This window comes from Ranitomeya imitator, chromosome 4 (assembly GCF_032444005.1).
Source record: "Ranitomeya imitator isolate aRanImi1 chromosome 4, aRanImi1.pri, whole genome shotgun sequence".
Taxonomy (NCBI): domain Eukaryota; kingdom Metazoa; phylum Chordata; class Amphibia; order Anura; family Dendrobatidae; genus Ranitomeya; species Ranitomeya imitator.
Window position 1 is genome coordinate 357,349,268 of NC_091285.1, and position 25,770 is coordinate 357,375,037.

The window sequence follows — 25,770 nt, forward strand, 5'->3', positions numbered from 1 at the left end:
AGCCATATGTGGGGTACCGGTTGTATGTTGTAAAGTGTTCTAAATACATAGAATAATTGAGTGATATAGATACATACACACTACATATCGCTTACAGTACCAGACATGAACTGATGTTTCTAGAATAATGTTCTGCTTTACACCAGTAAATAGGGGATGTGAATAGAGAATATTCCGGGCTTAACTCTAATCCATTTTCATTTCCCATGCCACTAAGCCATTATGAGTTGCTAAATATTTTAGTGCAGATTAAATATTTAAAGCAATTCAGTGTTGGAAGAAAAAAAAAATGACACATCCAGTTCATGTTCACTTAAAAAATACAAAGTGTGTATGTGGTCTATAATATTTGTCATTTTTATTTTTGAAACGTGCATAAACACCAGCACAAAATACCAGAAAATAAATGATGTACGAGCTGTGTGTGATCTTACCTGTTTCAGTTACCATGATATTGTCATTGTGTCTGTCCCCAATTCCAAGTACGAAAGTAGCTACACAGTATCCAGCACAGGAATAAACAAACCTCTCCACTGCCGCATTCAGCTATGAGGAAGTGAAATGTTAGTGTTAGGTAGTGACACTACAGGAACGCACCGCTGCAGTCAATGATCTGCTTTATCTAAAGTGAAAAAAATTAGTATCTTGTGTCAAAGCGATTCTAGGAAATAAAGACAATTAAAGGGATGTATTTGACTGCAGACTGCTGAATCTTGACAGTGTGTGGGACACACGCTGTCACAATTCCCCGCTACTGGAGTTGCGAGCGGGCAGTCATGTGACCACATGTGTGCGATTTGCATACTGGCATTCAAACGCCAACGAGACATGTCGGGCTTCTCTTAATTCACTTCCATGGAGAGAAGCTGAGCATGTCAAGTATGCACTGGACTGCAAACATGCAAATCACATACATGAGGTCAAGTGCCTGCTTGCACCAGCAATACCGGGAAATTGGGCACGCTGTCATGATTCAGCAGTCTGCAGTCGCATAGAGAGAGTGCAGACTTTTGTCCCAAGCCTGGACAGCAACTTTAATAGACTGTAAGTTGTTCTTTCAACTATGTTTTCTTTTCTGAAATGCCACAGGTTTTCAGAGTAAAACAAAGAGGTTTGTAATTTAGGAGCCAGTTTTTAATTCATGGCGCCTGTGGTTCAGTCAGCACAAATCATGTGATAGGTTCCTGTAAAGGGGTTGACTAGGCTTGGGGCTCAAGTCTGCAAAGGAGTGGGCAGGTGTGTGACTTGCCGACTAGATGTGCATGAAAATGCATTGATGGGACCGGATACGCCTAGTTGGAATGTGTCTGGAAGAATGTAAATCATATACTTGCAGTTACACGACCACCTGATTTTGGCACCAGAGAATCAACAACATAAGAGTGTTGATTCCTTTTAAGTTCCCTTAAAGGTGTTGTCCAGGCTTGGAGCTCAAGTCTGAGGTCACTCTATGTGACTGTAGAATTGTGAAGCCTCACAGCTTGCAAGATTCTTTGGTGCTGGTGCCGGGAGCGGAGGGTTCATGAATGCAAGTTTGGTATTCGCATATTTTCCATATAAGTTTTGCAAGCCATTAGTTTTGTTGAAGACAGTTACTGCCATCCTCATTCTTACAATTTGTACACGTGCCATCTATATACATAATTGTCTAAGGGGTACTTCCGTCTGTCTGTCTGTCCTTCTGTCACGGTTATTCGTTCGCTGATTGGTCTTGGCAGCTGCCTGTCATGGCTGCCGCGACCAATCAGTGACGGACACAGTCTGATTAGTCCCTCCCCTACTCCCCTGCACTCACTGCCCGGCGCCTGCTCCATAATCCCCTCCGCTCACCGCGGGTTAATGGTAGCGGTAACGGCCCGCGGTGTAACGCGCTCCGTTACAGCTGCTATTAACCCTGTGTGTCCCCAACTATTTACTATTGATGCTGCCTATGCAGCATCAATAGTAAAAATAGGTCATGTTAAAAATAATAAAAAAAAAACAAAAACCTGCTATACTCACCCTCCGCCGCCTTTCTCGCTCCTCGCCACACTCCTGGGACCGCTCCATTGCAAGCGGCAGCTTCCGGTCCCGTCCCAGGGCTGGTGTGCGGCAAGGACCTGCCGTGACGTCACGGTCATGTGACCGCGACGTCATCATAGGTCCTGCTCAAACGAGCCCTGGGACCGCAAGCTGCCGCTTGCAATAGAGCGATCCCGGGAGCGTGGCGAGGAGCGGGAAAGGCGGCGGAGGGTGAGTATAGCAGGACTTCAACGGGCTATAGGTGAGTATATGTTTATTTTTTTTTAAGTCTCTATACTTCGTGGATCTGTGCTGGGCAATATACTACGTGGCTGGGCAATATACTACGTGGCTCTGCTATATACTACGTGACTGGGCAATATACTACGTGACTGGGCAATATACCGTACTACGTGGGTTGTGCTATATACTATGTGGCTGGGCAATATGTGACTGGCCAATATACTACGTGACTGAGCAATATACTATGTGGCTGGGCAATATACTACGTGACTGGGCAATATACCGTACTACGTGGGCTGTGCTATATACTAGGTGGCTGGGCAATATACTACGTGACTGGGCAATATACTACGTGGGCTGTGCTATATACTAGGTGGCTGGGCAATATACTACGTGACTGGGCAATATACTACGTGGCTGGGCAATATACTACGTGGCTGGGCAATATACTACGTGACTGGGCAATATACTACGTGACTGGGCAATATACTACGTGGCTGGGCAATATACTACGTGGCTGGGCAATATACTACGTGGCTGGGCAATATACTACGTGGCTGGGCAATATACGTGACTGGGCAATATACTACGTGGCTGGGCAATATACTATGTCGCTGGGCAATATACTATGTCGCTGGGCAATATACTACGTGGCTGGGCAATATACTACGTGACTGGGCAATATACTACGTGGCTGGGCAATATACTACGTGGCTGGGCAATATACTACGTCGCTGGGCAATATACTACGTGGCTGGGCAATATACTACATGGTCATGCAGATTCTAGAATACCCGATGCGTTAGAATCGAGCCACCATCTAGTTTCTAATATGTATCTATAGTCACTAGCCTCATGCATTCTGGTTTACCCTTTTGTGTTTGTTAGTTCATTTTTATTTATTTGTTAATGTAAAATTGCTAAATGTGGAGAAAAGACTGTGGAGCCTATCATGGAGGCTGATACTGACTTAGGCCGGGTTCACATTGCGTTAACAGCAGCCCGTTCAACACATATGTTAACAGGTTGCTGTTAACGCAAGTGCCGGTATGGCAGCGTGCTAGCGCAGATAGAGCTAGCAGATGCTCTATATGCAGTAGCGGTGACGGACCCGGAAACGCTGCAGCCCGCGTCTCGGGGTCTGTCACTCAATGATGGCACATCGCTAGCGCACGCCCATTGTGGGCGTGCGCTAGCGATGCGTCCGACATTGGATTCAATGGCGGCGTTGACGGACTGCATTACACCGTGTTATGCTGCGGTGTAACGTAGTCTGTCTAACAGATGGGTTTAACGCAATGTGAACCCAGCCTTATAGATATAGATAATTTGCCACTACGATTACTATCTTGTCCCAGCCATTTCAATATACAGACATAACACACACATTTTACCCCTATATAACCATTATAACAATATACCTTATCTTCAAGTGGACATTTCTCTTTTAGCCACTGACTTAGAACTTCATCTTTAAATGCACCAGTGTTTCCCACTGTACTCTGCTGTATCTGAGCGATGGTCGTTGCATCTTTGACAATTTCAATCATTCCTAAAAGGGGAGATATAGATGACAAACATCATTGATCTGTACATGAATTAAAGAGAAAATCTGTCACCAGGTTTCTGTCACCTAATCTGAGAGCAGCACAATGTAGGGGCAGAGACCCTGATTCCAGAGATGTATCACTTACTTGGCTGTTTGCTGTAGTGTGTTATAAAATCATTGCGTTAGAAGCAGGAGATTATCCCTACAGGACTAATAACCCTGCTGCTATGTAGTCCTCCATATTCATAAGCTCTGTATAAGCATGCCTCCACCATTGATTGGCAGATTTCTGCGTACACTGTGCATAGGCAGAAAGCTGCCAATCAGAAGTGGGGGGATGTTTATACAGAGCTCAGCATTCAGAGAAAAGGTAGATCTGCAGCTGATAAAATAGGGATTTTATTAAAACTGCAGCAAGCATTTCTGTAAGGATAGGTCCACTTGACCGTATAAGAAAATCGGCAGAGTTTTATCCATCCGTATGCAGTCAGTTTTTTTTTACAGCAGTAGCTTTTAATCATTTACAAGACCAGCTACAGTTTCCTATGTTACAGAATTGCAATATATTGGAGAAAATCGGATGCTATTCAGTGTCTCCATATGACAGTGAACAACAATGAAAAATGGGCAGTGGATATCCAGGGTACGCCACGCTCTCAATCCGGAACCTCCCAGGTCAGATAAGAAAAGTTGATTTATTCAACACACACACACAACGTTTCAGGGATGATCCGTCCCCTTCATCAGGTGTGGTGCCCTGTAGATTTCCACCGCCCACCTTTCAACCTTTTTTTTCACTGTATCACAGCTTGTTAGCAGGACGCCACGAGTGGGTGGAAGGAGCTACAGCGCACCAGGACCGCCGTCATTCACCGCTTAGTATCATCACCAGGACCGCCGTCATTCACCGCTTAGTATCATCACCAGGACCGCCGTCATTCACCACTTACCATCAGCGTTGTGTCTCACATGTACAACTACCAGAGGTGAGTTGAACACCTCTCCCCCCATCGAACATGTGTTTTTCACATGGAACGCCCACTCTTTTTGGTTTATTTTCATACGGCATCCAATTTTTTTCATGCACCCATAGACTTAAAAGGCCGAGTCTCATCTGATTTATGGAAGAAACCAGTGCATGCTGATTTTTTTTACACACAGATTCACTTAGTGAAAAAAATCGTTCATCCGTACTGCCTCACTGAATAATATTGGAACGAGTTTTTTTAAAAATACGATCGTGTGCAAAAGACCTAGGCGACACATTGCTCGAAATCAGGGTCTCTGCTCCTACGTTATGCTGCTCTCAAATGGAGTAGTAAAAAACTGCTGACAGATTCCCTTTAAGCTTTTATCAGGCAGCAGGATGATAAAATACATCACGAGAACTGGATAATTTGTTATCTATTCAGCAGCTATAAGTCTAAAAATTCTCATATAAAACTTGTGGGTTGATTGAAATTCATTTGGAATAGAATGTACTCAATGTAGATGTACCTTACTTAGCCTACTCACAGTTTCCAAGTATCAATGAAGATGGGCATTAGGTTGAAAAAGGAAAATTGTTACAAGATTTTCACAATAGTTGCAATTTTCCAGATGTCCGATCCTTTCCTATCATCCTATGGTCTCACTGCACCACATATTTACAGCCATCGAGGTATACCGCCATCAAATTCCCATAGACAAACACATTTTGGATGAATTCAGAAAACAACTACGAATCAGGCAACATAAAGTCTCAAGCTTACCAGTGTTTTTTAGGATTGAATGAATGTAAATTACTCCACTTATTTTATAAATCTAATCGAAGATATTTTGAAACAAAGCAGAGGCAGCTGGAACTGCTAAGTTTGTACAGCAGCAAAATGTGAGCCTATTAAAACATAACTTTTATTCAAACATATTAAAAATACAAATATTTAACTCTTGTAGGGATTAAAAGCCACCTATATACCAGCTGACTGTTAGCACACAAAAGACAAAAAATGCACAAATACTCACAACAGGAATAGATGTGACTGTATTGTGAGAGTAACCACTGTCAACCTTATGGTTACTCCCCTTTATTTTTTGTTTCATCTATTCCTATTATATGAATATGTGTGTTTTTTGTCTTGTGTGCGATTACAAGTAGTCAGCTGGTATATAGATGACTTTTATCCTGGCTAGGGTTAAATATTTGTATTTTTAATGTATTTGAATAAAAGATATGTTTTTTAGACGCAAGTTTAATGCATAGAAATATGCATGATAACTTTATAAAGCATGAAAGAACCTGCACAAACATTAATACAGGAGTTATTGGACAGGTAGCGGCGGAACCATTTGGTCCCCCTGCTGTATAGCGGTATGCTGCAACGTTGGGAAGCCACTGTCCCTACTTTGTACCATATTATCCAGTTATTACATAAGAAGGTGGAACACCTATCACAGAATGGATTTACCGATCATGCCTCATCACTCACCTATCTTGTTTCCAGTAGAAATACAGCCATAGGGTAACAGGCAAAGGTCTAATGATTCACCTTCCCAAATAGACTCCATAATCCGTAGTATCTGAAGAAAATGAACAGTACGGTTAATGAATGTTCTTACCCCTATTGCATGGGTTTCCCAATATACAGGGCCGTATTTAGAGTTTCTGCTGTCCTAGGCACTTTTAGTGCTGCCTCCCCCTTTGGTGAGTATGACACTATTGGAATCGCTGATGTGAAAGTCGCCTTTTGCAGCAGATCGAGCAGTTTTTCTGCATCTGCCGCGTAACGAATCACTTACACAAACACTGCGTTTGACCTCATTCATTCCCTATGGGATTTGCGGCACTTGCCGTGATCTGGCAAATGCGGTATCATACCTCCCAACTTTTAAAGAAGGGAAATAGGTATAAAGTTTGCGGCGCGCATAGTGCGCCGTGGCAAATTTTAGGCCACGCCTCTGACCACACCCTTTTCACAACTAGTCACACCCATATCCATGTCCCAACCACAGCCATTTAGCACTGCAGATCACACGGTTTCATAAACTATAATTATAAACAAAAAAAATATGGCCACACAGTGCTCCATACTTTATAATGGCCAGTGGCCACACATGATGCTCAATACTGTATAATGGCCACACAGTGCTCCATACTGTGTAATGGCTATGCAGTGCACCACATACTGTATAATGGCCACACATGATGCTCCATACTGTATAATGGCTACGCAGTGCACCACATACTGTATAATGGCCACACATGATGCTCTATACTGTATAATGGCTACGCAGTGAACCACATACTGTATAATGGCCACACATGATGCTCTATACTGTATAATGGCTACGCAGTGCACCACATACTGTATAATGGCCACACATGATGCTCTATACTGTATAATGGCTACAATAGTGAGCAAAAAGCACAACAAATCTCAGCATTATATAATCCTATATATGATAAAACATACCAAATGGTAATACCATTTGTATGCTGAGCCCAAAACAAGGGAGGAACTATAACGAAGACTAGTCGCTAGACGTCATAACCAAGAAAAGTGGTCCGCAAGGACCGAGAAAGAACGACCAAACAGTCAATATAAACAAATTTAGAAAAAACTTTATTAATATTAAAAAAGTGTAGGACAAAAAGAGGCAGGTGGAAGCAAGTGCCGCATGGTGTACACATCTGCTTCACCGATGCGTAAACCACCATAGGCACACGGCACCAGGGGAGAAAAGCATCTGCATACGAGTATAAATCAATCACTATAATAAAGCTAAGAACTACCGCAAACACATATGGCCAGTATCTATAGTACTGATAACAATCAGTGCTTAAGGTGAACAGAGATCACATAGAAAATGAACGTGCTCCTCAGGCTAGCATGTACACACATTCTGTACACCAAATATCAGCACCGCAACTGAAGCAATGTGTAAATAAAGGCCATGGTGCGGCGCTTACCTCAAAGATGCAAAGCAGAGCAGCCTCCCCCGGGACCGTGCGCCCTCCCCGACGCGCGTTTCGGCAACACACCTTCTTCAGGGGGCTCGAAACGGTGTGTTGCCGAAACGCGCGTCGGGGAGGGCGCACGGTCCCGGGGGAGGCTGCTCTGCTTTGCATCTTTGAGGTAAGCGCCGCACAATGGCCTTTATTTACACATTGCTTCAGTTGCGGTGCTGATATTTGGTGTACAGAATGTGTGTACATGCTAGCCTGAGGAGCACGTTCATTTTCTATGTGATCTCTGTTCACCTTAAGCACTGATTGTTATCAGTACTATAGATACTGGCCATATGTGTTTGCGGTAGTTCTTAGCTTTATTATAGTGATTGATTTATACTCGTATGCAGATGCTTTTCTCCCCTGGTGCCGTGTGCCTATGGTGGTTTACGCATCGGTGAAGCAGATGTGTACACCATGCGGCACTTGCTTCCACCTGCCTCTTTTTGTCCTACACTTTTTTAATATTAATAAAGTTTTTTCTAAATTTGTTTATATTGACTGTTTGGTCGTTCTTTCTCGGTCCTTGCGGACCACTTTTCTTGTATAATGGCTACGCAGTGCACCACATACTGTATAATGGCCGCACATGATGCTCCATACTGTATAATGACCACATATGATGCTCCATACTGTATAATGGCCACACATGATGCTCCATACTATATAATGGCCACACATGATGCTCCATACCGTATAATGGCCACACATGAAGCTCCATACTGTATAATGGCCACACATGAAGCTCCATACTGTATAATGGCCACACATGATGCTCAATACTGTATAATGGCCACACATGATGCTCCATTCTGTATAATGGCCACACATGATGCTCCATACTGTATAATGGCCACACATGATGCTCCATATTGTATAATGGCCACACATGATGCTCCATACTGTATAATGGCCACACATGATGCTCCATATTGTATAATGGCCACACATGATGCTCCATACTGTATAATGACCCCACATGATGCTCAATACTGTATAATGGCCACACATGAGGCTCCATAGTGTTTAATGACCCCACATGATGCTCAATACTGTATAATGCCCCCCTCCCATCTTGTATGCATGGCTCATCTCCCCCCATCGTGTATGCATGGCTCATATCCTCCCCTCCTGTATACATGGCTCATATTCCCCCTCCTGCATGCATGGCTCATCTCCCTCCCATCCCATATGCATGGCTCATATCCCCCCTCCTGTATGCATGGCTCATGTCCCTCCCATCCTGTATACATGGCTCATATCCCCCCTCCTGTATGCATGGCTCATCTCCCTCCCATCTCATATGCATGGCTCATAACCCTCCCTCTCCTGTATGCATGGCTCATATCCCTCCCTCTCCTGTATACATGGCTCATATCCCCCCATCCCGTATGCATGGCTCATATCCCCCCTACTGTATGGATGGCTCATATTCCCCCCTCCTGCATGCGTGGCTCACATCCCCCCTCCTGTATGCATGTCTCATATTCCCCCCCCCCCCCCCGTATGCATGGCTCATCTCCCTCCCATCCCATATGCATGGCTCATATCTCCCCTCCTGTATGCATGGCTCATGTCCCTCCCATCCTGTATGCATGGCTCATATTCCCCCCTCCTGTATGCATGGCTCATATTCCCCCCTCCTGTATGCATGGCTCATATTCCCCCCCTCCTGTATGCATGGCTCATATTCCCCCCTCCTGTATGCATGGCTCATATTCCCCCCCCCCGTATGCATGGCTCATATTCCCCCCTACTGTATGCATAGCTTATATTCCCCCCCTCCTGTATGCATGGCTCATATTCGCCCCTTCCTGTATGCATGGCTCATATTCCCCCCTCCTGTATGCATGGCTCATATTCCCCCCCTACTGTATGCATGGCTCATATTCCCCCCCTCATGTATGCATGGCTCATCTCTCAACCCCCCGCTCCTGCTCCCGCTCCCATCTTGCATGGCTCTGCTCCCCGTCCTCCTTCATCCCCCCGTCCCCTGTCCCCAGACCCCCCATCCCTCATACTCACCTTTCTTTCCCACACCGCGCGGCCGCACCGAACATCCCTCTAGCTCTGTCCCGACTCCCGGCGCAGCACCTTCTTCCTGCGTGAACGGTCATGTGATACTGCTCATTAAGGTCATAAATATGCCCATATTCATGACCTTAATGAGCGGTACCATGTGATCGCTCACTCAGGACGAGCTGCAGGCACTGAGACCAGGCATCGCTGGAGCAGGATGAGTATAACGTCTTCAAGGAGGGAAGGTGGGAGGGAGGCAGGCAAGCGGGCGGGCGGGGGGGGGCTGGGGGGCGGTCAGTTGGGAGGTGACCCAGGACTTAAAAAAAAAAAAAAACTTGCTCATGCTCAGTTGCTGCCCCCCACATCGTCCCACCCTAGGCACATGCCCTCAAGTGCCTAGTGACAAATACGGCCCTGCCACTATAAATATTTTTCTTTATCAAAACAATGCACCATTAATGTTTGGTGAGTTTCTAATCTCTGGGACACCCAAGATCACAAATTGTTAAGGGGTAAGCATAGAAACAACCAAACAAGCAGAACTGCTTACACAAATGGACATACAAAAGCTGACATTTACAGCACTTTTTCAGTAAACCTGCTTGTGGAGTGGTTAAAGGGAATCTATCAGTAGGATCACCTTTTCCAAGCCATCTATATGGGCATGTAGGTCATAAGTAGCTGAATAAAGTGACACCTTGATATCTGCAATCTGATGTTTCATTCCAGAGATATACATGTTTTTCTTACATGAAAATGAGCTGTTCAGGACTATGGGCCGGACACTGATCTACATGAGAATCTGCCTCCAGAGCTTATTGTAAATGAAAGGAAGAATTTCCAGTGTTAGACATGTGCCTATCACAAAACAGTAGAACTGAACTTTTTCTCCTTACAAAACACATTTGCTGCAACTCTCACAGCTCTACTGTATTGCAACAATATTGTAAGCCTTTCTGCCTGTGAGATGGAAGCTGAAGCCTGGAGAGGAACCTGTAGATGTGTGAAGTATAATCAAACACAACTCTGCAGTGAGATCAGGAGAGCAGAGAGCGGTCATTACACATCACACTGGTAACACTTCTTTTCATTTACAATAAGCTCTGGAGGCAGATTTTCATGCAGATCTGCTGAGAATCTCTCCCGGTGGCTGTATAATCTGCTTCAACCACTGGTGTCAACTACTTTAAGCAATATTAAGGACACCAAAGATTTACTAACCATCATGGATAAATTGCAATGGGGTCCTACTCACAATTGGGTTACCAATGATGTGGCAGTCCTTTATTCCAGCATTCCTCATGAACAGGCTCCGGAAGCTGTGACACTGTGACATACCATCTATTCAAGTATAGTGTCCATTCAACATCAATTATTGACTTTACCTTACATGTTGTTTCTTTTTGTTTACCAATACCAATTAATCATTCAACAATGTTTTTTCTTATAGATACAAGGATGTCCAATGGGAGGCATCTTTTCACCTTCACAGGCCAATTTATATATGACCTTTTGGGAGAAGACAGTGTGTGAGGCAGTGACAGGTGTTATATGCCAGGGTCGCTATGTGTCCCCCAGGATGTGCAAAGAAGAATATGGAGGCCGTGGGAGTTAATTGCAGTCACAGGCATAGCTGTGATTGCAATGCAAAATAAAAGTGAGTATTGGTCTTGGGCATGCTATGTGTCCAGGGCAGATATCTGAAAACCTGTTCTGGGCTTTTATTTTTTAAACGGACTACAGGATGGCAGTGGGGCAGTCCATTTCTTTCCTGGCCCGGGTTTTCCATGTGGCCAAAGGCCACAGGTTCTTTTGTAAAAACCCCTGCAGCAGATGGTTGGGTGTGTCCATGTTGGAGTTTGCAGCAAGCAGAGCAGTCAGCTCTGCAAAAGCTCAGCCTGTGTGAGGGAACTCAGAGCCAAGCAGAACGAACTCCTGGCACCATGCAGTGTGATATGGTGCTGCAGTCGAACTTGGCAACCGGACGCATTTATGGACTGTCTTGTTTCCCGGCTGCGATCCGGAGGATACTGTTGTGTTTTATTTGTAGGTTTGGACATTAAAACTACATTTTACTTTGAACTTTCCTAGGTCACTGCCTCATCACTGCATAGCGTGGACACCGCTGCACCACAAGTGATATATCTACCAACCAATTTGTTTAATTCCAACATTATATGGTATAGTAAATACATAAATGACCTACTATTTATCTGGTCTAACAGCAGTATATCTGATTGCTCATATTGTTCTCCTTTTTTGAACAACGACATGTTAAATTTGTGGTCTACGGTGGCCTTCTCGGGTATACATACGTGATTTCTTGATATCTATCTTACAGGCAATTCTATTACCAATACAATCAATACGAGATTATATAGAAAAACCTACAGGTGGCAACTCAGTTTTACATGCCACCAGCTGCCATCCGCAGCATGTGTTTAGAAACTTACCGGTGGGTGAGTACGTTAGCGCTCTATGTGCCTGCTCCGATGACTTCTCCTTTGAACTGGAATGTGCTAACATCAACAAAAGACTCTCACTTAGGGAATACAAACTACTTTAACTCGGGGTCAAAATATAGCAGCTTCTAAATCAAGGCGTCATCTCATTAATAATACATCCTTGTGACTATGCAACAAATCAGATACCGTTACATTTGTAACTTCCTTTAGCACTGATTATCAGGCTATTACTTATATTTTCAATAAGAACTTGCCCATTCTGTTTCAAGTTGACAAACTGGCCAATATATTGATGCATGAGTAAGACATTCTGCACGCCGGGTCAGATCAATTGGAGACATGGTCTCCCCCAGCCTAGTTTGTGAAACGGTTCGCGCTCATAATTCTTGGCTGTCTATCACCGGTAATTTTAAATGCGGCCTATCCAGATGTAATCTATACAGATATATGCCTAGAACATCAACCATAATATCTTACAATTTTCCGACACAATACCAAATAAATACTTTCATAAACTATAACAACCCATATTGTTTACTTGAATTTAAAACATGTGCTAAACTTATAGATGCCTCTCCATTACTAACCTCTGGGCTTGATGTCACTTGAGAATACAAAGGTGACATCAATCCCCCAGCTATCACCCCACTTGCCACCGAACCAGGGCAAGTGGCAATAGCGAGGCTAAGTGCCAAAATTGGAGCATCTTATAGATGAGCCTTTTCTAGGATGGCTGAGAGTTGATGTTTTCAGTCTGGGAGGGAGCCAATATCCATGGCCCCTTCATAGGCTATTAACCCCTTACCGGCATCGGACGTACTATACCGTCCGATGCCGGCTCCCCTGCTTTGATGCAGGGCTCCGCGGTGAGCCCGCACCAAAGCCGGGACATGTCAGCTGTTTTGAACAGCTGACATGTGCCCGTAATAGGCGCGGGCAGAATCGCGATCTGCCCGCACCTATTAACTAGTTAAATGCCGCTGTCAAACGCAGACAGCGGCATTTAACTACCGCTTCCGGCCGGGCGGCCGGAAATGACGTCATCGCCGACCCCCGTCACATGTCCGGGGGTCGGCGATGCGTCTCCATTGTAGCCATAGAGGTCCTTGAGACCTCTATGGTTACTGATTGCCCGTCGCTGTGAGCGCCCCCCTGTGGTCGGCGCTCACAGCACACGTGCAATTCTGCTACATAGCAGCGATCAGCAGATCGCTGCTATGTAGCAGAGCCGATCGTGCTGTGCCTGCTTCTAGCCTCCCATGGAGGCTATTGAAGCATGGCAAAAGTTAAAAAAAAAAGTTTAAAAAAATGTGAAAAAAATAAAAAAAACATAAAAGTTTAAATCACCCCCCTTTCGCCCCAATCAAAATAAATCAATAAAAAAAATATCAAATCTACGCATATTTGGTATCGCCGCGCTCAGAATTGCCCGATCTATCAAATAAAAAAAAGCATTAACCTGATCGCTAAACAGCGTAGCGGGAAAAAAACTCGAAACGCCAGAATTACTTTTTTTGGTCGCCGCGACATTGCATTAAAATGCAATAACGGGCGATCAAAAGAACGTATCTGCACCGAAATGCTATCATTAAAAACGTCATCTCAGCACGCAAAAAATAAGCCCTCAACCGACGCCAGATCACGAAAAATGGAGACGCTACGAGTATCGGAAAATGGCGCAATTTTTTTTTTTTTTTAGCAAAGTTTGGAATTTTTTTTCACCACTTAGATAAAAAATAACCTAGTCATGTTTGGTGTCTATGAACTCGTAATGACCTGGAGAATCATAATGGCAGGTCATTTTTAGCATTTAGTGAACCTAGCAAAAAAGCCAAACAAAAAACCAATGTGGGATTGCACTTTTTTTGCAATTTCACCGCACTTGGAATTTTTTTCCCGTTTTCTAGTACACGACATGCTAAAACCAATGATGTCGTTCAAAAGTACAACTCGTCCCGCAAAAAATAAGCCCTCACATGGCCAAATTGACGGAAAAATAAAAAAGTTATGGCTCTGGGAAGGAGGGGAGCGAAAAACGAACACGGAAAAACGAAAAATTCCCCGGTCATGAAGGGGTTAATATCATCCTGCAGCTCTCTGCCTAGCCTTTGCTGATTATTAACTGTTAGAGGACACTACGTCATTATTTTTTCAGCGGGTCCCCCATTTTAATAACCTGTAAAGGCTAAGTATATAGATGTGAGCTGATACTAATAGCCTGGAAGCTGCATGGGTATTACCCCCATCCCTGGCTATAAACATCTGTCCCCTGCGGTCCGCTTTCCTTCTGCTGGTTAATAAAATGTCGGGGGATACCATGCCATTTTTTCAGAAAATAATTTAGTATGTAAAAAAATACATGTACATTAAGCTAAACTACCACTGTATTAATTATATATGTCACTGGCATATTTATATCTATTTATTCTATGTATATATGTGTATTCTATCTATTCTATTTTGTTGGGTCACGCTGTGATTTTACTGTATACGGCAGATGAATTGCCGGCTTTTTAAAGGACATGGGGATCGCACTCCTGCGTAAACAGTGAAAATCCACCACAAGTGACACCATTTTGGAAACTAGGCCCCTTAGGGAACTTATCTAGATGTGTGGTGAGCACATTGAACCCTCAGGGACTTCACAGAAGTTTATAACGTTGAGCCATAACAATAAACAAAATCAAATTTGCCCCACAAATATGTTTTTAGCACAAAATGTTACTTTTTCATAAGGGTAACAGGAGAAATTGCAATTGCACCATACAAATTGTTATGCAGTTTCTCCTTAGTACGCCGATACTCAATATGAGGGAGAAAACTACTGTTTGGGCACACAGCATAGCTCGGAAAGGAAGGAGCATCATTTGACTATTTGAATGCAATATTTCCTGGAATCATTAGCGGACGTCATGTCCCATTTGGAGAGCCCCTGATGTGCCTAAACAGTGAAAAAAAACCACAAGTGACTCCATTTTGGGAACTAGACCCCTCAAGGAATGTATTTAGATGTGTGGTGAGCATCTTAAACCCCCAGGTGCTTCACAGAGGTTTATAAGCTTGAGCCGTGAAAATAATAAAATCACACTGAACTCCGTCTGGCCTCTATTCAGCGGTGTCCTTCTTTTCAGAAGTGAAAACAGTGCTGTGGCAGACAGCACTTTTATGCAATCCTAAAAAGACGGATACCGCCAGATCACAGGTCAGACGGCGTCTAAAGTGCCTTCATCTGCCTCATTTCAGAGATTTACACGAAAACCCAAGTGTAAGCACTCAGCGCAGGATAAATGTGCACCAAGCTTTACTGCGATCTTTGGGAGGCAGAATGAAAAAAATCAACAGCAGGTCAAGAATTGGTTTTATTTATTTTTTACACCGCTCCTCGTGCAGTATAAGTGATTAGGCAAATTTATTCTCCTGTTCAGTGCAACTACATCAATACCAGATTTAAATCGGAATTTTATGTTTGTCTGCTGTCACACACTAAAAGACACTTTTTTTGCAAAAAATTGTTTTTGAATCACCACATTTTGAGAGCTACAATTTTTTCATATTTTGCCCCACAGAGTCATGTGAGGGCTTGTTTTTTGCCGGATGAGTTGTCGTTTTTATTGGTACCATTTTCAGGCACATGACATTTTTGATCACTTTCTATTCCGATTTTTGGGAGGCAGAATGAACAAAAATCAGCAATTTAGGATTTTTTTTGGGGGGGTGGGGTTATGCTCCATCTGTGGTAAAAATGAGAAGGCAGTTTTATCCTTCGGGTCAGTACGATGATAAAGCATTGTTTTTCGCCTTTTTTTTATTTACTTTTTTATGACGTTCACTAAAGGGGTAGCTAGTGGGACAGTTTTATAGGTTGGGTTGTTGCAGATGCAGTGATACCAGATATGTTTACTTTTATTGTTTATCATACAAATATTTATTGATACAATATCTTTTCTTTTTTTAATATTTTTAAAATTATTTAATTTTTTCCCCCACTTTTTTAGAGTATGTGCACACGCTGCGGATTTTGCTGCGGATCCGCAACTGCGGGTCCGCAGCGGTTTCCCATGCGTTTACAGTATAATGTAAACCTATGGGAAATGCAATCCGCAGTGCACATTGTTATGAAGGCAATCCAGTAACACAGTGTGCCAGTAATCAGAGCACATACAGTGATCTGACAAAAACCCCAAAACAATAGAACGAGCTCTGAGACGTGGAATCTCTGTAGACCGCAATACCTGAACCTATCCTACACACAACTAAAGGCAGCTGTGGATTGCGCCTGACACTACCTATGCAACTCGGCACAGCCTGAGGAACTGACTAGCCTGAAGATAGAAATACAAGCCTGACTTGCCTCAGAGAAATACCCCAAAGGAAAAGGCAGCCCCCCACACATAATGACTGTTAGCAAGATGAAAAGACAAAACGTAGGGATGAAATAGATTCAGCAAAATGAGGCCCGATATTCTAGATAGAGCGAGGATAGCAAAGAGAACTTTGCAGTCTACAAAAAACCCTAAAGCAAAAACCACGCAAAGGGGACAAAAAGACCCACCGTGCCGAACTAACGGCACGGCGGTACACCCTTTGCGTCTCAGAGCTTCCAGCAAAAACGAATAGACAAGCTGGACAGAAAAAAACAGCAACAAAAGCAAAGAAGCACTTAACTAAGCAGAGCAGCAGGCCACCGGAAAGATCCAGAAGCTCAGATCCAACACTGGAACATTGACAAGGAGCAAGGAAGACAGAATCAGGTGGAGTTAAATAACAAGGCAGCCAACGAGCTCACCAGAACACCTGAGGGAGGAAGCCCAGAAGCTGCAGTACCACTTGTGACCACAGGAGTGAATTCAGCCACAGAATTCACAACAGTACCCCCCCCTTGAGGAGGGGTCACCGAACCCTCACCAGAGCCCCCAGGCCGACCAGGATGAGCCACATGAAAGGCACGAACAAGATCTGGAGCATGGACATCAGAGGCAAAAACCCAGGAATTATCTTCCTGAGCATAACCCTTCCATTTAACCAGATACTGGAGTTTCCGTCTAGAGACACGAGAATCCAAAACTTTCTCCACAATATACTCCAATTCCCCCTCCACCAAAACAGGGGCAGGAGGCTCAACAGATGGAACCATAGGTGCCACGTATCTCCGCAACAACGACCTATGGAATACATTATGTATGGAAAAGGAGTCCGGGAGGGTCAGACGAAATGACACAGGATTGAGAATCTCAGAAATCCTATACGGACCAATAAAACAAGGTTTAAATTTAGGAGAGGAAACCTTCATAGGAATATGACGAGAAGATAACCAAACCAGATCCCCAACACGAAGTCGGGGACCCACACGGCGTCTGCGATTAGCGAAAAGTTGAGCCTTCTCCTGGGACAAGGTCAAATTGTCCACTACCTGAGTCCAGATCTGCTGCAACCTGTCCACCACAGAATCCACACCAGGACAGTCCGAAGACTCAACCTGTCCTGAAGAGAAACGAGGATGGAACCCAGAATTGCAAAAAAATGGAGAGACCAAGGTAGCCGAGCTGGCCCGATTATTAAGGGCGAACTCAGCCAACGGCAAAAAGGACACCCAATCATCCTGGTCTGCAGAAACAAAACATCTCAGATATGTTTCCAAGGTCTGATTAGTTCGTTCGGTCTGGCCATTAGTCTGAGGATGGAAAGCCGAGGAAAAAGATAGGTCAATGCCCATCCTACCACAAAAGGCTCGCCAGAACCTTGAAACAAACTGGGAACCTCTGTCAGAAACAATATTCTCAGGAATGCCATGCAAAAGAACCACATGCTGGAAGAACAAAGGCACCAAATCAGAGGAGGAAGGCAATTTAACCAAGGGCACCAGATGGACCATTTTAGAAAAGCGATCACAGACCACCCAAATGACTGACATCTTTTGAGAAACGGGAAGGTCAGAAATGAAATCCATCGAAATATGTGTCCAAGGCCTCTTCGGGACCGGCAAGGGCAAAAGCAACCCACTGGCATGTGAACAGCAGGGCTTAGCCCTAGCACAAATCCCACAGGACTGCACAAAAGTACGTACATCCCGTGACAGAGATGGCCACCAGAAGGATCTAGCCACTAACTCTCTGGTACCAAAGATTCCTGGATGACCAGCCAACACCGAACAATGAAGTTCAGAGATAACTTTACTAGTCCACCTATCAGGGACGAACAGTTTCTTGGCCGGACAACGATCAGGTTTATTAGCCTGAAATTTTTGCAACACTCGCCGCAAATCAGGGGAGATGGCAGACACAATGACTCCTTCCTTGAGGATACTCGCTGGCTCAGATAAACCCGGAGAGTCGGGCACAAAACTCCTAGACAGAGCATCCGCCTTCACATTTTTAGGGCCCGGAAGGTACGAAATCACAAAATCGAAGCGAGCAAAAAATAACGACCAACGGGCCTGTCTAGGATTCAAGCGCTTGGCAGACTCGAGATAAGTAAGGTTCTTATGATCAGTCAATACCACCACGCGATGCTTAGCTCCTTCAAGCCAATGACGCCACTCCTCGAATGCCCACTTCATGGCCAGCAACTCTCGGTTGCCCACATCATAATTACGCTCAGCAGCAGAAAACTTCCTGGAAAAGAACGCACATGGTTTCAACACTGAGCAACCAGAACCTCTCTGTGACAAAACCGCCCCTGCTCCAATCTCAGAAGCATCAACCTCGACCTGGAACGGAAGAGAAACATCTGGTTGACACAACACAGGGGCAGAACAAAAACGACGCTTCAATTCCTGAAAAGCTTCCACAGCAGCAGAAGACCAATTAACCAAATCAGCACCCTTCTTGGTCAAATCGGTCAATGGTTTGGCAATGCTAGAAAAATTACAGATGAAGCGACGATAAAAATTAGCAAAGCCCAGGAACTTTTGCAGACTTTTCAGAGATGTCGGCTGAGTCCAATCCTGGATGGCTTGGACCTTAACCGGATCCATCTCGATAGTAGAAGGGGAAAAGATGAACCCCAAAAATGAAACTTTCTGCACACCGAAGAGACACTTAGATCCCTTCACGAACAAAGAATTAGCACGCAGGACCTGGAAAACCATTCTGACCTGCTTCACATGAGACTCCCAATCATCTGAGAAGATCAAAATGTCATCCAAGTAAACAATCAGGAATTTATCCAGATACTCACGGAAGATGTCATGCATAAAAGACTGAAAAACAGATGGAGCATTGGCAAGTCCGAACGGCATCACCAGATACTCAAAATGACCCTCGGGCGTATTAAATGCCGTTTTCCATTCATCTCCTTGCCTGATTCTCACCAGATTATACGCACCACGAAGATCTATCTTAGTGAACCAACTAGCCCCCTTAATCCGAGCAAACAAGTCAGATAACAATGGCAAGGGATACTGAAACTTAACAGTGATCTTATTAAGAAGGCGGTAATCAATACACGGTCTCAGCGAACCATCCTTCTTGGCTACAAAAAAGAACCCTGCTCCCAGTGGTGATGACGATGGGCGAATATGTCCCTTCTCCAGGGATTCCTTCACATAACTGCGCATAGCGGTGTGTTCAGGCACGGATAAATTAAATAAACGACCTTTAGGGAATTTACTACCAGGAATCAAATTGATAGCACAATCACAATCCCTATGCGGAGGTAGGGCATCGGACTTGGGCTCTTCAAATACATCCTGATAATCAGACAAGAACTCTGGGACCTCAGAAGGAGTGGATGACGAAATAGACAAAAATGGAACATCACCATGTACCCCCTGACAACCCCAGCTGGATACCGACATAAAGTTCCAATCCAATACTGGATTATGGGTTTGTAGCCATGGCAACCCCAACACGACCACATCATGCAGATTATGTAGCACCAGAAAGCGAATAACTTCCTGATGTGCAGGAGCCATGCACATGGTCAGCTGGGCCCAGTACTGAGGTTTATTCTTGGCCAAAGGTGTAGCATCAATTCCTCTCAACGGAATAGGACACCGCAAAGGCTCCAAGAAAAATCCACAACGTTTAGCATAATCCAAATCCATCAGATTCAGGGCAGCGCCTGAATCCACAAACGCCATGACAGAATACGATGACAAAGAGCATATCAAGGTAATGGACAGAAGGAATTTGGATTGTACAGTACCAATGACGGCAGACCTATCGAACCGCTTAGTGCGCTTAGGACAATCAGAAATAGCATGAGTGGAATCACCACAGTAGAAACACAGACCATTCAGACGTCTGTGTTCTTGCCGTTCAACTCTGGTCATAGTCCTATCGCACTGCATAGGCTCAGGTTTAATCTCAGACAATACCGCCAGATGGTGCACAGATTTACGCTCGCGCAAGCGACGACCGATCTGAATGGCCAAAGACATAGACTCATTCAAACCAGCAGTCATAGGAAAACCCACCATGACATCCTTAAGAGCCTCAGAGAGACCCTTTCTGAACAAAGCTGCCAGCGCAGATTCATTCCACAGAGTGAGTACAGACCACTTCCTAAATTTCTGACAATATACTTCTATATCATCCTGACCCTGGCACAAAGCCAGCAAATTTTTCTCAGCCTGATCCACTGAATTAGGCTCATCGTACAGCAATCCGAGCGCCAGGAAAAACGCATCGACACCACTCAATGCAGGGTCTCCTGGCGCAAGAGAAAATGCCCAGTCCTGAGGGTCGCCGCGCAAAAAAGAAATAATAATCAAAACCTGTTGAACTGAATTACCAGAAGAATGAGGTTTCAAGGCCAGAAATAGCTTACAATTATTTTTGAAGCTCAGAAACTTAGTTCTATCACCAAAAAACAAATCAGGAATAGGAATTCTTGGTTCTAGCATAGATTTCTGATCAATTGTATCTTGAATCTTTTGTACATTTATAACGAGATTATCCATTGAAGAGCACAGAGCCTGAATATCCATGTCCACAGCTGTGTCCTGAAGCACCCTAATGTCTAGGGGAAAAAAAAACTGAACACAGAGGTGAGAAAAAAAAATGATGTCAGAACTTCTTTTTTCCCTCTATTGAGAATCATTAGTTTTTGGCTCCTTGTACTGTTATGAAGGCAATCCAGTAACACAGTGTGCCAGTAATCAGAGCACATACAGTGATCTGACAAAAACCCAAAAACAATAGAACGAGCTCTGAGACGTGGAATCTCTGTAGACCGCAATACCTGAACCTATCCTACACACAACTAAAGGCAGCTGTGGATTGCGCCTGACACTACCTATGCAACTCGGCACAGCCTGAGGAACTGACTAGCCTGAAGATAGAAATACAAGCCTGACTTGCCTCAGAGAAATACCCCAAAGGAAAAGGCAGCGCCCCACATATAATGACTGTTAGCAAGATGAAAAGACAAAACGTAGGGATGAAATAGATTCAGCAAAATGAGGCCCGATATTCTAGATAGAGCGAGGATAGCAAAGAGAACTTCGCAGTCTACAAAAAACCCTAAAGCAAAAACCACGCAAAGGGGACAAAAAGACCCACCGTGCCGAACTAACGGCACGGCGGTACACCCTTTGCGTCTCAGAGCTTCCAGCAAAAACGAATAGACAAGCTGGACAGAAAAAACAGCAACAAAAGCAAAGAAGCACTTAACTAAGCAGAGCAGCAGGCCACAGGAAAGATCCAGAAGCTCAGATCCAACACTGGAACATTGACAAGGAGCAAGGAAGACAGAATCAGGTGGAGTTAAATAACAAGGCAGCCAACGAGCTCACCAGAACACCTGAGGGAGGAAGCCCAGAAGCTGCAGTACCACTTGTGACCACAGGAGTGAATTCAGCCACAGAATTCACAACAGCACATGCTGTGGAAAAAAACGTGCGGAAACGCAGCGGTTTACATTCCGCAGCACGTCAATTCTTTGTGCGGATTCCGCTGCGGGTTTACACCTGCTCCAATAGAAAAGTGCAGGTGTAAACCCGCAGCGGAATCCGCAATAGAAACCACGATAAATCCGCAGGAAAAACCGCAGTGGTTTTGCACTGCGGATTTATCAAATCCGCTGCCGAAAAATCCGCAGCCCTCACAAATACGTGTGCACATACCCTTACTTTGTCCCACTATGGGACAATCATTTTTTGCAGGCTGATCGCTTGTACAGACTGCAAAACTGTCAGCTCTGCACTGACACAGAAACTTGCTGATTATGCACTACACATGATCAGCAAGTTTCCTAGCTTTGGTAACCCGGATGTCGTCACCATGGCAACAATCGGGACCCCAAGTCACGCTGCGAGGTCTCCGATCCAAAGGTAGAGGGTCTGTCAGCCCTCTGCCGGCTCCCAGAATGCTTCGATAACTTTCGATTGCAGCATTTAAGAGTTAGGGTATGTGCACACGCTGCGGAAAATGCTGCGGATCCGCAGCGTTTCTGCAGCTGTGGGTCCGCAGCAGTTTCCCATGAGTTTACAGGGCAAACCTATGGGAAACCAAAAACGCTGTGCACATGCTGCTGAAAAAACGTATGGAAACACAGCGGTTTACATTCCGCAGCATGTCACTTCTTTCTGCGGATTCCACAGCGGTTTTACAGCTGCCCCTATGGAAAACCGCAGTGAAAACCGCAGAAAAACCGCGGTAAATCCGCAATAAATCTTCAGAAAAAACGCAGCGTTTTTTGCCCTGCAGATTTATCAAATCTGCTGCGGAAAAATCTGCAGTGGCCAAGAATACGTGTGCACATACCCTTAAAGTGCCGGGAGTGGTGCGTGACCGCTCCTGGCACTTAATGCCGGGTGTCAGCTGTCAGAATCAGCTGACACCCGGCAGCGATTGCCCGCACACATTGCGATCGCCATGCAGTTATAGTACGTCCCCTGATGAATCTCCGGGATTGGAGAAGAAACGCGTAGGGAGGCGTTAACTTTATTTTACATGGTGGGGGTTGTCCATAGCAGGATACACTCGGGCCTGTCCTTGTAAGGACAGGAGTCATTGCTGGGGCACGACAGGGGTCTAGGGAACGGGTCCCCGTCCCCTTTATCTCACCCTACTGCTGCTGGACCCTCCCCGGGACCCTATGTTACCTCTGTGGGTACCCTTCGTCCATAATTGGTGAGACCATACCAGTTTTTTATTAGAGCACAGTTTTCGGCGAGAGCACTTTATGTTGATTTGTATTGGGTTGTATTTGTTCATTTTTTAATCTTATTAGTAAAGGTTATGTTTTAATATTATTGGGTTATACTCTTCTAGCTGATATATACGTCCCCGGTCAGAAAGGCCCAGGGCACATGGATGTATTATTACGAAAATTGTCAGAAAGGGGTGAAAATCGGCTTGTACTTGCATGAAAATTGCTTGACAGTTGCATGACACTCATAAGACTTTTATGGACCGAAATAGGACCGCTGTTTTTCACGGTGATGGGTATGAGCCCTTAATAGTCACACAGCTCTGCAGTGAGATGAGGAGAGCAGAGAGCGACACTGGCAACTATTACACATCACACTGGTATCCATTACCCATCACACTGGTAACCATTACACATCACACTGGTAACCATTACACATATTGGTAACCATTACACATCATATTGGTAACCATAACACATCACACTGGTAACCATTACACATCACACTGGTAACCACTACACATCACACTGGTAACTCCCCTTCATGTAAAACAAGCTCTGGAGGCAGAGTTATCTTCTAGGCAGCATAAGTCCTCAGAGCCTGGAAAAGGTCATTAACCTAAAGTGTTAAAAGATGATTTCTCAGCAACAACGCATCTGATATTAGACATACAGGCATCACTCTCCTCAGCAGTCTATAACCTGTATGCCCATAGTAATAGTTTAGATAGGTCAAATGTGGTGACTGACTCCCTTTAAGAATAGACAAAAGAGTACTCCGTGTCCAGAAGTGTCACATGCAGTTTTTCTTATAGAAATATTCATTATCATAGACGTTTCAGCTGATGTGAACTAAGCCTTGTTAACTCAAATGTTACCTGTAAAATGAGCATATCTTGACGAAGGTCATCTCCATGCTTGAAAATTATTCCTATAGTTTCATTGGACAATGCAGTCGTGTCCGCACATTTAAATTCCAGCCACAGTGGTTTCTTCTTTGAGGCCATTACTTTACATTTTTCTACCTGTTGTAAAAAAAAAATATACCGTGTTTCATATTAACTTATTAATTATGTCTAATTTCTAATTAGCAAATCTGAAATATACTGTAGAGTTGGCCATATTACTACTCTGCACATACTTCTGAATATTATGTCTCCTAATCTTAGAAAGGAGGCGATGGATGTGCTGCCTATGAGGTCATCCACATCCTGCCCCTTGTCTATTGTGAGAAAGACAATGAGAAACTATCAGTGGCATCTCATCCACTCATAACCACATACAGGGAGCTGCTCTGTTTCTCCCTGGAGCACTTCCCAAAGGTCTCTGATTTCTTATCTGTGGAAATCTACAGTGGTACCTGGGGAAACGGCTGTCAGACGGGGAATAAGGGCGGTACTGGGACTTCACATGGTATGAAAGCAGCACTCATCCCATTTCCTCACGGTGTTGGTAGATTATATCAATAGAATTGTTAGGGCTGGTGGAACGCACCAAATATTATTACGGAAGATATAAGGTGCGTTCGCAGCCTGGGGTCCACCGTCCAGAGATGACACCTGCTGCTCGGTAATGGCAGACAGTATATGACAGTATAATGTGAACACACATGGGTTAGCTTCACCCGGTATGTAAGGAGGCAAACCCTGTTGTGTCACAGGGCCAAAATATCACAGAGTGAACGCTGGTATTGGATCACAGGACTCTGCCCCAAGGACACAGGGTTAGAGTCCCTATAGACCTACTGTTGCAGTTGCAGTGCCAGGGAAAAAAATAAAAAAAGATTTAGCGCATTGAGTGCGTGCAGCACCACTCTGGCAGATGCCACTAACCACCCTATATAGGGCGGGGAAAGGGCACTAGTTGCGCACGGCGCCACACTGGCATATGCTGCTGAAATGACGCAGTATTTCGTGCTCTTGTGCTGGATTGCACAACCTGGTGCTAGTCAGCTCCAAACATCCAACCACATACAACAACACTAGGGATGGGGATCATTAGGAGCTTTCACCAGATAACATACACGCATCCACACACACACGATATTAGGTTTATGTGAACCTTTTATAGATGCAGCCTTCCGGGACCTTCACAGTGGTCCAATCAGAGCCGCTACAGGACCTGAGCATGTGACCTCCGGCCTCCAATGAGAGGTCGTCCCACGGGCATGCTCAGTAGACGAAAAGCAGGACTTGGTCCCTGGAACTTCTACTTGCCACTGATCAATGCTGTTACAATGGCTGAACCTGGGATGGCAGCAGTAACCAGACACACAGTATCAGCTTGTGGCAGATGCTGGGACTGACGTCTCTGCTGAGCAGACTCCTCTGCAGCTGAGGAAGAATGGGAGACTGCAGAGGACATGGTTCGAGATTCCCCCTGTGTGTGTGGGAACTCGACACCTAACAAGA

The 25,770-nt window shown here is 44.6% G+C and overlaps 1 protein-coding gene across 8 annotated transcripts in view; it reads right to left on the reverse strand.

Moving 5' to 3' along the window:
• PIK3CG (phosphatidylinositol-4,5-bisphosphate 3-kinase catalytic subunit gamma) overlaps positions 1-25,770 on the reverse strand; it is a 217,765-nt gene that overhangs the window by 6,265 nt on the left and 185,730 nt on the right. For all 8 annotated transcript variants that reach the window (XM_069765075.1, XM_069765071.1, XM_069765069.1 and 5 more), the window contains 4 exons: positions 24,238-24,384; positions 6,262-6,352; positions 3,666-3,796; positions 435-546 (listed from right to left, as the gene is read on the reverse strand). In XM_069765075.1, the coding sequence (XP_069621176.1) occupies positions 435-546; positions 3,666-3,796; positions 6,262-6,352; positions 24,238-24,384 (481 nt within the window). The remainder of the gene's footprint in view (positions 1-434; positions 547-3,665; positions 3,797-6,261; positions 6,353-24,237; positions 24,385-25,770) is intronic.